The sequence below is a fragment of the Schistocerca cancellata genome, chromosome 2 (genome assembly GCF_023864275.1).
Source record: "Schistocerca cancellata isolate TAMUIC-IGC-003103 chromosome 2, iqSchCanc2.1, whole genome shotgun sequence".
NCBI lineage: Eukaryota > Metazoa > Arthropoda > Insecta > Orthoptera > Acrididae > Schistocerca > Schistocerca cancellata.
In genome coordinates this window covers 598,333,300-598,346,235 of record NC_064627.1, presented here as the reverse complement: position 1 = coordinate 598,346,235, position 12,936 = coordinate 598,333,300, and the positions used below count along the sequence as shown (strand labels likewise).

General features: G+C 42.1%; 1 protein-coding gene across 1 annotated transcript in view; it reads right to left on the bottom strand.

Moving 5' to 3' along the window:
* The window catches only part of LOC126147115 (esterase FE4-like), a 63,009-nt gene that overhangs the window by 45,824 nt on the left and 4,249 nt on the right, over window positions 1-12,936 (bottom strand). Inside the window, exons 3-4 of the mRNA XM_049915669.1 lie at window positions 3,874-4,005; window positions 3,588-3,738 (exon numbers count right to left, since the gene is read on the bottom strand). Of these exons, the coding sequence (XP_049771626.1) occupies window positions 3,588-3,738; window positions 3,874-4,005 (283 nt within the window). The remainder of the gene's footprint in view (window positions 1-3,587; window positions 3,739-3,873; window positions 4,006-12,936) is intronic.

Here is a 12,936-nt window from a genome sequence, read left to right as displayed (position 1 = left end):
CTGTTACCAGTTGTTCGTCTAAAATTGTGAGCCATATGTTTGTGACTATTACAGCGCCGTCTATCACAAAGCGAAAAAAGTGGTCCAACTAAAACATTCATATTTCTTTACATACTACACGAATGTGTAATAAAAAATGGGTGCTCCTATTTAAAAAAACGCACTTGATATCCGTTTGACCTACGGCAGCGCCATCTAGCGGGCCAACCATACTGCCATTTGTTTTCCCCCTCCAAGATAGACAACTTTCGTTTTTTGCAGTTTTTTCGTTTGACGCTTATTTCGTGAGCTATTTGACCTGGTCACTATCAATGGACCACTATATATAGCACTCTGTCTGCAGGCCACGAGTGGCCTACCGGGACCATGCGACCGCAGTGGCATCCTCAGAGGAGGATGCGGATAGGAGGGACGTGGGATCATCACCCCGCTCTCCCGGTCGTTATGATGGTATTCTTGACCGAAGCCGCTACTATTCGGTCGAGTAGCTCCTCAATTGGCATCACGAGGCTGAGTGCACCCCGAAAAATGGCAACAGCGCATGGTGACCTGGATGGTCACCCATCCAAGTGACGACCATGCCCGACAGCGCTTAACTGTGATGTGTCTCCGACTGTCCAATAAAAATCATGAATAGTATTTAAAGAAGTTTTAATCGATAGTATAACTGTACAATGTAATGTGTGGAAATTCGTGATGGTATATTTTAGATACGCGACAATGGATGTATCTGTTCTTTCTGTCTAATGTTCGGTGTAAATTCATATGTAGAGTCTTGCCTTTGTTTGTCATTCTGTTTTAATCTGTTTCTATGTAACTGGATTGATAATTTGATAATGCTGTCTTTAATGTTCTTTGCATATAGGCCTGAAAATGACGCACTGAAGCGTTGAAACTGGTAGCGGCAAAATAAAATAAAATCATTAGGACGGCTGTAGGTGTTTATTTGTCACGAAAGTAGTGGAAGTCCGAGGGGGCTAAGTCAGGAGTGACAGATGTGGATGGTCTCCCCGACCGCTGCAAGTCGTGGAGCTCCTCCGAACCGTCTTCTGATGACCTCACCCTCCGTGCCCAGCGACTAACTGTACTTCCGTCGACAGCAGATGCTCCATAGGCTTTGCATAAGGATTTGTGAATATTCCCCACAGTTTCTTCCGCTGCAGTAAGGAATTCAATGACGCCACGTTGCTTGCCATTTTGAAACTGTCCTGGAGATAATGCTATCTGTCGGAAGTGACGGAAACTTTTCATGTCGGAAGTGACGGAAACTTTTCGCGCTCACTGAGGAGACTTCAAATAAAACAGATGTAAAGTTTTGCATTCGTAGCATTGTTTTCGGCTGAGAAAAACAAAATCCGGTGCATTACTTTCTGGGCAGTCCTCGTACTCAAGCATAAATGTATTAAAACATTTTACATGAGGCGGCGCTTATTGACGTATTTCAGTGTTTCTGACGTCGTATTTCCTGAACAATATGTGGTACCGTAGTATAATTTTGTAGGTGCATTTAGCGGCATTTGTGTATACTGTCCGTGAAACTTATCGTGAGAAAAGATAGCAGCACAGAAGTAATAAATATAAAGGTCACGCATGATGCGGCAGTTCTTCACACATCTCATCGTTTATGATTTAATATCTCCTGAACTATCATAGCTAGGATGGTTCTTACCCACAGAGTAATTGTTGTCTGACAGAAAGAGATATGTGTATGATGTTTGGTTGAAATCAGTCCTGTGGTTTAGGAGGACATGTGGAACACACACACACACACACACAAATACAAGTACAACAGACACATCCATTCTTATAATATGTGTGAATTTCCTTACTTGCTCCATTGCTTTTGGACACTAGTGTGAACACCAAATCAGATTTGATCGTTATGTACTCTTCTCCGTTTCACTGTAAATCTTTGTAAATGGTTCTGATCTGTGAATTTTATAAATCTACCACGCTCCTGTTGATTTTGAACAAAATAGCAGTAATTGATAGCAATACTCAGGAATACGAATATCAGTGCAATTTAGAATTTCAGCGTCATTTCGACTGCTCCGTTCTCGAACTTTTCTTCGTAAAAAGTTGCATATAATTTCAAACAGTGTTCAATGCTAAAGAACATAGCGTATGTAGATGTATTACAAGTGCAGTATTTCTAGCATTTACGTAAAGCTACTTCACCGGTTTGAGAAACGCAACCGCAGTTAGGAAGTTCATCCTCGACGTCCTAATCCTAACGTGGTGTCTGCTCCTATCCGCGACGTCTCTTTATCCCCTCTATTATTTAGCATCGTGCTGTTTTCTCCACTAATACTGCGGACTCTACACCCGTCTATGTTTACAGAATTCTTCATATCACTACTGACTACATTTATGTTTTGAGTTTTCAGCACTCTGGAGGAACGTTTTAGGTTAGAAATAGATTGTTGTTGTTGTTGTGGTCTTCAGTCCTGAGACTGGTTTGATGCAACTCTCCATGCTACTCTATCCTGTGCAAGCTTCTTCATCTCCCAGTACCTACTGCAACGTACATCCTTCTGAATCTGCTTAGTGTATTCATCTCTTGGTCTCCCTCTACGATTTTTACCCTCCACGCTGTCCTCATATACAAAATTGGTGATCCCGTGATGCCTCAACACATGTCCTACCAACCGATCCCTTCTTCTAGTCAAGTTGTGCCACAAACTTCTCTTCTCCGCAATCCTACTCAATACTTCCTCATTAGTTATGTCATCTACCATCTAATCTTCAGCATTCTTCTGTAGCATCACAATTCGAAAGCTTCTATTCTCTTCTTGTCCAAACTATTTATCGTCCGTGTTTCACGTCAATACATGGCTATACTCCATACAAATGCTTTCAGAAACGACTTCCTGACACTTATATCTATATTCGATGTTAACAGATTTCTCTTCTTCAGAAACGCTTTCCTTGCCATTGCCAGTCTACATTTTATATCCTCTCTACTTCGACCATCATCAGTTATTTTGCTCCCCAAACAGCAAAACACCTTTACTACTTTAAGTGTCTCATTTCCTATTCTAATTCCCTCAGCATCACCCGACTTAATTCGACTACCTTCCATTATCCTCGTTTTGCTTTTGTTGATGTTCATCTTATACCCTCCTTCCAAGACACTATCCATTCCATTCAACTGCTTTTCCAAGTCCTTTGCTGTCTCTGACATAATTACAATGTCATCGGCGAACCTAAAAGTTTTTATTTGTTCTCCATGGATTTTAATACCTACTCCGAATTTTTCTTTTGTTTCCTTCACTGCTTGCTCAATATACAGATTGAATAACATCAGGGAGAGACTACAACCCTGTCTCACTCCCTTCCCAACCACTGCTTCCCTTTCATGTCCCTCGACTCTTATAACTGCCATCTGGTTTCTGTACAAATTGTAAATAGCCTTTCGCTCCCTGTATTTTACCCCTGCCACCTTCAGAAATAGGTATATTGGAACAAACTGAGAGTGGAGTAAATACCTCTTCCTACTGGCTTCCCGCTTTAGATGTGAACAGCCTCGATTTGTTACTTGCAACCACATAGTATGAAACTAGTAGAGCATTAGTTGTAATTCTTACCCAACACTCCCAGCCGGTAGTTGGTGCCGACGAATATAATATCATTGTCAACAAAATAGTCTGGCGTTACGGAGCTGCCAATTCCTCGTGTGAAACAGCCGCCATGGAACCAAACAATAACGCTTTTCGGCGAGTCGGTCGGCGCCGGAGTCTGAACAAATGCACGCAAAAGCAACAATGACGTCACTTACATATAATTAATGTTGAACCATACACTAAAAAAGAAAATACAGTTTCTCGTCTGACTTCAGGATGTGACTAATGGAGAACACGTTACTTTACGCACCCCTGGACCATAGACGTTGAGGTAGAGGCAGTCCTCGTTGCCGGACAGCGCGTTGCTTCTGAACTGCGGGCACTGCGAAGACGCCTTCAGGGCGTCTCGTTCTCCAGACCAGGCTGCCTTTGTGATGGGTGGCTGTGGACACACAATGGTTCGTGTCTCCTATAACTTCCAGAAATCTTCAAAGCACATGGAGACTTGTCTGAATTACTCAACGTAGGATGATGAAATGCAATGCAAAATAACGTGCAAGTGACGTTAGTTTCATCGGCTGGCAGTGTAGTATATGTATCGTTGGTAATAACGTGTATTATACTGTGAATCCTGAGAAGAACTGTTTCATTTATTTATTTATTTAAAATACAACCTTTTACCTACTACTCTACAACAGGCTATATTTTCTGCCTATAATTTTATTTCTGCATTCACTTCAAGTAGGAGAACGACGACTTTCCAATTGGATCTAGGAGAAGCCACCATCACTATGAATATTGGCGCTACTACATATGTATGTCATCTCCATTATTATCTCTACTACTACTATAAGTACAGAAAACGTCCCGTCAGTTTAAACTGTTTACATCGGAGATTCCTCCAGCCGCTCAGAAGCAGTCGGTCCGTAGGTCCACTGTCGGCCAGGGGGCACTGAAGCTCTATTTAAGTTTAGAGCCAGCCTTTTTGAACACATTCTCCACCTTTGGACCGAGGATGTACGAGACATTCCCCTCCTTCTAGGGTCCAATATCATCTTCAGAATCTGTCATCACTGCATGACGCAACGCGTCACCTGCAATATAGTGGCACAGCTTTTCCTGTGGAGAAATGAGAGCACGTCAGTGCAGACAATAATGTGCCTCCCCAACCATTCTGGACGTTGTATCAGAAGTTTTGTCAACAATCTGTCAGACTGAATCATGGTACAGGACATGCTTCACATCTGATATTCCCAAGGAAGTCAGATGTTGCCGCATACAGAGGGAATTGCCTTATTATGTGCTCTGCCGTGCCCCGTGCTCGGTAAACGTAAATTTTTGTTTCTTCCCTTCCAATTCCTTGTATTTGGATGGTGTCTCTTCAGAAAGTGAGTCCATCCTCTTGAGGGCTCATGTGTCATAATCCGAGCCTTTGTTCGTCTTTCTCTTGACGACATGAAAAAACTTCGACTGCCATGGTCGTGTGGCCAAGAAGATTAGGGCGGCTGCCGCTGTTCACTGTTGCTCTGTTAGCACCACCCAGGGCTACGTTGATACTGAATACTCCGACAGTGAGTGAGGTTCTACTGAAGCGCCAAAGAGACTGGTATAGCCTTGTGTATTCAAATACAATGTAAGGAGGCAGATACGGCACTGTGGTTGGCAACGCCTATATAAGACAACAAGTGTCTGGCGAAGTTGTCAGATCGGTTACTGCTGCAACAATGGCAGGTTATCAAGATTTAAGTGAGTTTGAAAGTGATGCTATAGACGGCGCACGAGCGATGGGACACAGCATCTCCGAGGAGGCGATGATGTGGGGATTTTCCTGTACGACCACCTCACGAGTGTACCGTGAATATCAGGAATCCGGTAGAAAATCAAATCTCCGATATCGCTGCGACCGGAAAGATATCCTACAAGAACGGGACCAACGACGACAGAAAAGCATCGTTCAAAGTTACAGAAGTGCAACGCTGCTGCAAATTGCTGGTGATTTCAATGCTGGGCCATCAACAAGTGTCAGCAAGCGAACCGTTCAACGAAACATCATGGATATGGGCTTTCGGAGCCTAAGGCCCACTCGTGTACCTCTGATGACTGCACGACACAAAGCTTTACGCCTCGCCTGATCCCATCAACATCGACATTGGGCTGCTGATGATTGGAAATATGTTGCCTGATCGGACGAGCCTCGTTTCAAATTGTATCGAGCGGATGGATGTGTACGGGTATGGAAACAACCTGGTGAATCCATGGACCCTGCATGTCAGCAGGGGACTCTTCAAGCTGGTGGAGGCTCTGTAATGGTGTGGGATGCGTGCAGTTGGAGTGATGTGGGACTCCTAATACGTCTAGATACGACTCTGACAGGTGATACGTATGTAAGCAGCCTGTCTGGATCACCTGCATACATTCATGTCCATTGTGCATTCCGACGGACTTGGGCAGTTCCAGCAGGACAATGCGACACCCCACTCGTCCAGTATTACTACAGAGAGGCTCCACGAAGATTCTTCTGAGTTTAAACAATTCCGCTGGCCACCAAACTCCCCAGACAACAACATTGTTGAGGATACCTAGGATCCATTGCAACGTGCTGTTCAGAAGAGATCTCCGCCCCTCCCACTCTTACAAATGTATGGACAGCCCTGCAGGATTCATGGTGTCAGTTCCCTCCAGCACCACTTCAGACATTAGTAGAGTCCATGCCGCGTCGTGTTGCGGCACACGATATTAGGCAGGTGTACCATTTTCTTCCGCTCTTCAGTGTATAATCTTACTGAAATCTCGTGAACTAGCCTGGAAAATCGCCATGAGCATGTTATCAAACGCTTTCAATAAAAAGTTTCACTGGGAATGGGAGTGGTCATCTTCACCCCCGCAATATTTCCTGTGATCACAACTAGACTTTAAAATCCACGGGTTCCAGTCAATCTCGTGCCACCTCTCACTACAGATGTTAAAGATCAGCTTCTGCTTTCCATAGCTGGGTATGGCGAGGCACAGTAAACTGTGAATTTAGACGATGCCTAATATCATAGCGGGCCTCCTCGAGCGTACTTTCAACGGATTCTTGGAAGAACTGCATCAGGCAGGACCTGAAGTAATCAAGTGACTTAGAAACCTGAAAGCTCATACTTAATTTCTCCCTTTCCTTGTTTTACTTGTTGTCAGTACACTGATGAGCCGAAAATGTTATTTCCAATACCCATAGCGGCCTAGTGATGGCTGTTATCTCTGAAACAACATCTTTTCGTTTAAATAGGTACACTTCGTCTTCAGTATAATCTGAGTGTTAAAATCGCCTCTTTTTCAAATTGCTATTACTTCTAGTAATAAACGTCGACTTCGAGTAAAGAATGGAAAAATTCTAATGAAGGTGAAGGAGTAGAAGATGACGATCGATATCAGGCTGAGCCTGCGGCAGAAATCGGTCTCATCGTCTCCGACAAGGATTTTGAAGGAGACGGGTGCAGTGGCAGCGATAGCGAAAGGTCTCAAGTTGATGGCTTCCTTGCTATGTCGCTTTTGGATGCTAGCAATTTTCTCCCCTGAAAGAATCACCAAATTAAGGGTTCAGTTATTATCCAGAGTTTACTGCACGTCAATAAATGTATAGGTACATTAATAAAATTTACCTCATTTTATAAGGAACATTATGGATGTTTTCTCCTGACGTTATGTTTCAAGTTTTTTGTGCGTCCTCCTGTCTTAATCTTTTAAAGCCAATAGAGCATCGTGCATCACTGCCACTGCACTTTGTGAAATACTTCCAAACTAAGGACTTTACCATTCCTCTGTGAAACTGAAGTCCGAGGACAACAGCGAGAAACTGCCCCGTAGACCAGGTGAGGTAAGTTTTTCTGCATACTGCACATAGATGCGCACCGTCTAATAGTCCACGTAACACAACAACATGTACGTTATTTATGAATGGTGGGCTCCATGTGTTTCCCAAGTCGTGCAGTGACTTTATGTTTGACCTCTGCTTAAGACAGTATTACTACTCAGGGCACATATTGGTTGAAAACACCGATGATGGCTGTTAATCAGTTGAAATCGATTTGCAAAAGTGAATAAATAAAACATGATTTTGCGACTCGTTGCTACATATTACATATGTTATTGTCTCTGTAATGTTGTACCGATACTTATGTCATGCGTCTGTTTCTAGTTTCTAACTGTAGGCTTGTTATTAGAAAAGTGCTGATCGCGTTTCCCAGTTTCTATAATAAGTCAACATTTCAAAGCAATGGAAATTTTACGAATAAATGTAACTCGTTTTTTTAAAAAAAAATATTTTAAAAACGAAAAATTTTAACACTTTTTCTGTGGCATACTGACATACCGGTCTCTTTACCGGATTATTAGTAAAAAGTGAAAAAAATCCTGTTATAATTGAGGCCAAACAAATACCGAAAAATATCGGTTATTCAGAATTAAAATACCGGTATCGGTTTTAACCGGTCTGCTTATCCCTTCCCTGCAGCGACATTGAATGCCACCTGGTACCGTTACAGGCCCATTAAGTGGTCAGGAAGTTATATAAACAACTAAACGGTCCACAACGTGAGAGATACATGTGGTTGAAAGCCGGTGCCACCAAAGTGTTGTAGGTCTGAGCCACATCACACAACATGGTGGTCAGAAGATATCCAGCTCTGTAAAGGAAGATAGGTCTTGATCTGAGGCAGATCTACCGACAGTGCACAATGCTGGTACAGGCGCACGTGTTTCACAGCATATCGTTCAGCGCCCATGGTCAGAAATGAGATTCTCCAGCTATGTTTCCCAAGTTGATCTACAACAATGTCTCCCGGGTTCGATTCCCGACGGGGTCAGGGATTTTCTCTGCCTCGTGATGACTGGGTGTTGTGTGATGTCCTTAGGTTAGTTAGGTTTAAGTAGTTCTAAGTTCTAGGGGACTGATGACCATAGATGTTAAGTCCCATAGTGCTCGGAGCCATTTGAACCATTTTTTTTACAACATTGTCAGTTACGAATTGCCGGCCGAAGTGGCCGTGCGGTTAAAGGCGCTGCAGTCTGGAACCGCAAGACCGCTACGGTCGCAGGTTCGAATCCTGCCTCGGGCATGGATGTTTGTGATGTCCTTAGGTTAGTTAGGTTTAACTAGTTCTAAGTTCTAGGGGACTAATGACCTCAGCAGTTGAGTCCCATAGTGCTCAGAGCCATTTGAACCATTTTTTTTTTCAGTCACGAATTCAGTGTGTACGGAATCATCGATACTGGACGATAATCAATGCAAACATGTCGCCTGGTGGGATGAATCACGTTTATCGTTACACCAGTTCGATCGTCGTTTTCTCATACGCCATCTTCCAGAACGACTTCTCGAAACATGAACTGCCCCACGAACGCAGGCCTATGGAGGCAGTATTATGCTATGAGAGAGACTCACCTGGGCTTCCGTGGGACCTGTGGTAGTAGTCGAAGGCACCTTGACATGTGTGGACTGCACGAACTATATTATGGATCACCTGCAGTCCTTCAAACTTGATGCCTTCCCCGATGTCGACAGGATATTCTAGTTAGATAACTGTCCGTGGCGCAACGCCCGAATCGTGCTATAGTGGTTTGAAGAACTTGATAGTCAACTCACAGTGATGTCTTGGCCACTGACTGCACCTTGTCTGAACACGTCGGAGACGCTATCGAGTGCTGGCTCCACTCTAACAAACCATCGGTCCATAATTCTCGCGAGGGGCGCAGATATCTGGTGCTACGTACCTCCGCAAATCTACCACGGAGTTAACGAATCCGTCACTCAGAGTCGCTGTGTGTTACGTTCCAAATGTTTACCAAAACGCTTTTAAGCAAGCAGTCCCAATGTGCTGGCCCGTTATTGTTCTTCCATTGCAGTTTTTAATATATTGGTGATTGTACAACAGAGCAAACGCTAAATAGGTTGCAGATAATAAAGACACTCTGATAAAAGCTTATTTGGTATGAGACGGAAGGAACGATTACACAGGCCAACGAAAAAAAATTTTGAAGCATTTTTTTACTTTGGTAGCTGATCTTTATAGATTTTTATGAGCTGAATCCAAATGTAGCCTTAGTTTTTCGAGCAATATGCTTTTTATTAATAGTATAAAACCCTATACTATACGGTAAATTGGCAAACAACATAAGCATGGTTTGTATATACAGTGAGCTACTTAAAACAATTATCTGTGTTAATAGAGGTTTCACTTGTCAGCTGGAATTGGTTTATATTTTCTTTCTCTTTTTTACTTTGAAGCTTCTTGTGTAGCTTTTTCTACAATGAATCGCTTGCTGACCTTCTCGGTGAAGTGACCAACAGTAGTCCGCCATCATGTTGGTGTTCCTGCGCCCATGGTAGCGTTTTTCTATCGCTTTAATGCCCTGGTGAAAACGCTCTCCTTGTTCCTCACTAACATCTGCCATATTGTCCGGGAAGTAATCAAGGCGACTGTTCAAAAAATGAATATTGAGGCTCATTAAACATCCTGAAGTTTTAAACTTCTTTAACATTTTAGCTATAATAGAAACATATTCTGGGTCTTTTCCATGTCCTAAGAACTTTGTAACTACTTGCTTGAATGATACCCATGCTTCTTTCTCATTTAAGGTCATTGTCGATTCAAAGTTAACATCAAACATCAATTTTCTAATGTCAGGTCCGACAAAGACGCCTTCTCTTGGTTTAGCTTCTGAAAGGAGTTGAAACTTTTGACAGAGATACTTAAAACACGGTCCATCTTTAGGCAAAGCCTTTACAAACTGTTTCATTAATCCTAACTTTATATGTAGAGGTGGTAGGAGTACGGTTTTTGGATCTACGAGTTTTTTGTGTAGAGTGTTCTTCTCTTAAGGTTTTAAAGACTCCCTCACAGGCCAGTCCTTTCTGCACCAGTGTTGATCCCTAGCCCTTGTGTCCCACTCACACAAGAAACATGGAAGTGGTATAGCCAACTTTCTGACTAAGGAGCATGCACTTTACTTTTAGATCGCCACATATCATCCAACCATGAGCGGAATAGCCTATTTTATTTAGCACTACTTCTAGGTTTTCATAGCTTTCTTTCATATGTACAGAATGTCCAACAGGTATAGATGCATACTTTTACCATTGTGTAATAGAACAGCCTTTAAACTAGTTTTGGATGAATCAATAAAGAGCCTCCAGTCTTCCTTTTTGTATTTAGTACCAAACTTATTCATCAGACTGGGAATGTCTGAGCAGTACACTAAATCACCTTCTTGTCGAAAAAACTTGGAAAATTGCTGCTCTCTCTTTCAATACATGTATATGTTGGTTCCAACTGTCAATAAGTTCTTTTCGTTTAATCTAGAGTCGTGCAATTCAGCTTTTAGTTCATTAAGCCCAGATCCCTAAGTAAATCGTAAGATCGGTCTGAGTAAACAATTTAGACTCTAGACTTTCTGTATTAAATGGAGTTCATCATTATAGGGTTCATCTAAATCACATTGTACATCAGAAAATACTTCTGTTGGAATATAATTTAAATCTGGTGGTTCAGGAACCGGCAAATCTACACCATGGTCAGATGGCGGATGGAAGTTTAATGTAGCTTATTACCTTCTTGTTTTTCGAATCATGACCAGTAATATCAATATTGCAAAAGTAGCAATCATCAGAATGATTTCTTGGCTCCCTCCATATCATAGGAACAGCAAATATAAAGGCTTTTTTGTCCTTTTTGGACCATTTTATCAGATCTTCAACGCACACATAACATACCTTATGTGGCGTTCTAGATTTATCTTCATCACCAAGTTTAGATCCAAAGTATGATAGATAAGTCTGTAATTTTTATTTGGTGTTTTTTAATCACAAATTCACCACAAATATAACAAAAACTGTCAGCAGAGTTTTTACAACTGCGATTAGACACTGTACTGAGCACATGTGCAGGAAACAGGAAAGTGAGGTTAGGTTGACAGTAAACAAAACACCATCTCTTAACACAAAAATAGAATCGACCTTTCTTTGCCAGCAAATGTTTTTCAGCAGTGCTACCAACGTCATATACATTCATTGCACTTCCTTTTAAAATTATTTTAACTATATAAAATCTCTTAAATTCCTTAAAAAATCACTTAATTTAATAAATTTAACTGTAAAATTGAATAAATGGTGGGTGATACTGTTTTTTAATTATCATATTTGGATTTCTCACCATAGAAAACACAATAATAAGGTATTTTCAGCAAAAACGTTTTTCCATCGTTGGCCTGTGTTGTTTGTTCCGTTGGAATGGAGGTACTTGGTACATTTGTCTCGAACAAGTCTTCTACATTTCGAAATAAATACAAAGAGTGCCTATACACGTATGCAATCAGATAATGATCGTCACTCAGTTATATTCAGGAAAGTCATTATCGCGCTTTTTAAATATTCCCCAGACATGAATCAGCCTCCATACAGCTCAAGGTTTCTAGAGCATTTGTCAAGTGTTGTTTTGTGCTGTTGAACATTGTCTAATGTTCAGCTTAATGGTTAGCTTGAAGAAGATTATTCCTGGAATGTGATATAATCGTGGAAGGTTGCCAAAAAAAAAAACAGAAAATATTACCCAAGAATGAATATTAGCTGTAAGTCTTGTATCTTAGGTATAGGCTCGCAGTGAAAGCCGCTTTCGCCAGTCCAATAGGAAGCCGTACGCATAGAGAAACAGCTGATTTCTGGCGCTCCGATTACGAATTGGAGGTAAAAGGCGACGCTGTTGCGTATTGTCTATCAGCAAACATCTTCAAACGCGGCATATGGAAATCCTCAAATGTAAAGTTCGAGGAAGTTCGAGAGATCCAGCGACAGCCACCTCGGATGCACTAGCCTACAGCAAATACTATGAAAGTGAGCAGATAGACTCAATTAACATTGTCAACTAAGGAGGACTTTCAAAACTTGCCTGTACATACCTCAAGGCTAGGAATGTTGGTTTCGATCCTGCGTTTGTCTACATGTATCCAAGTCCGTATGTCACCTACGTTGTGACGTAATCGTTTACAACGATTACAACAATAGCATCTGGAACCTCCACGGTTCGTGGTCTGTAGTACTTACTGTGTAAACCCGACTCTTAACTAAGACCCAGAGAGGTGGCGCACTGGACTCGCATTCGGGAGAATGACGGTTCAAACCCGCACACGGCCATCCATATTTAGGTATTTCGTGTTTTCCCTAAATCGCTCTAGGCAAATGCATTAGAAAGGGCACGCCGGGTTCCTTTCCCATCCTTGACACAATTGGAGCTTGTGCTCGGTCTCCAATGACCTCTGTGTCGACGGGACGTTGTAACCAGTCCTCCCTCTTTCTTTATATTAACTATGTTGTAGGCCAGGACCAGTAAGGCAACTGACA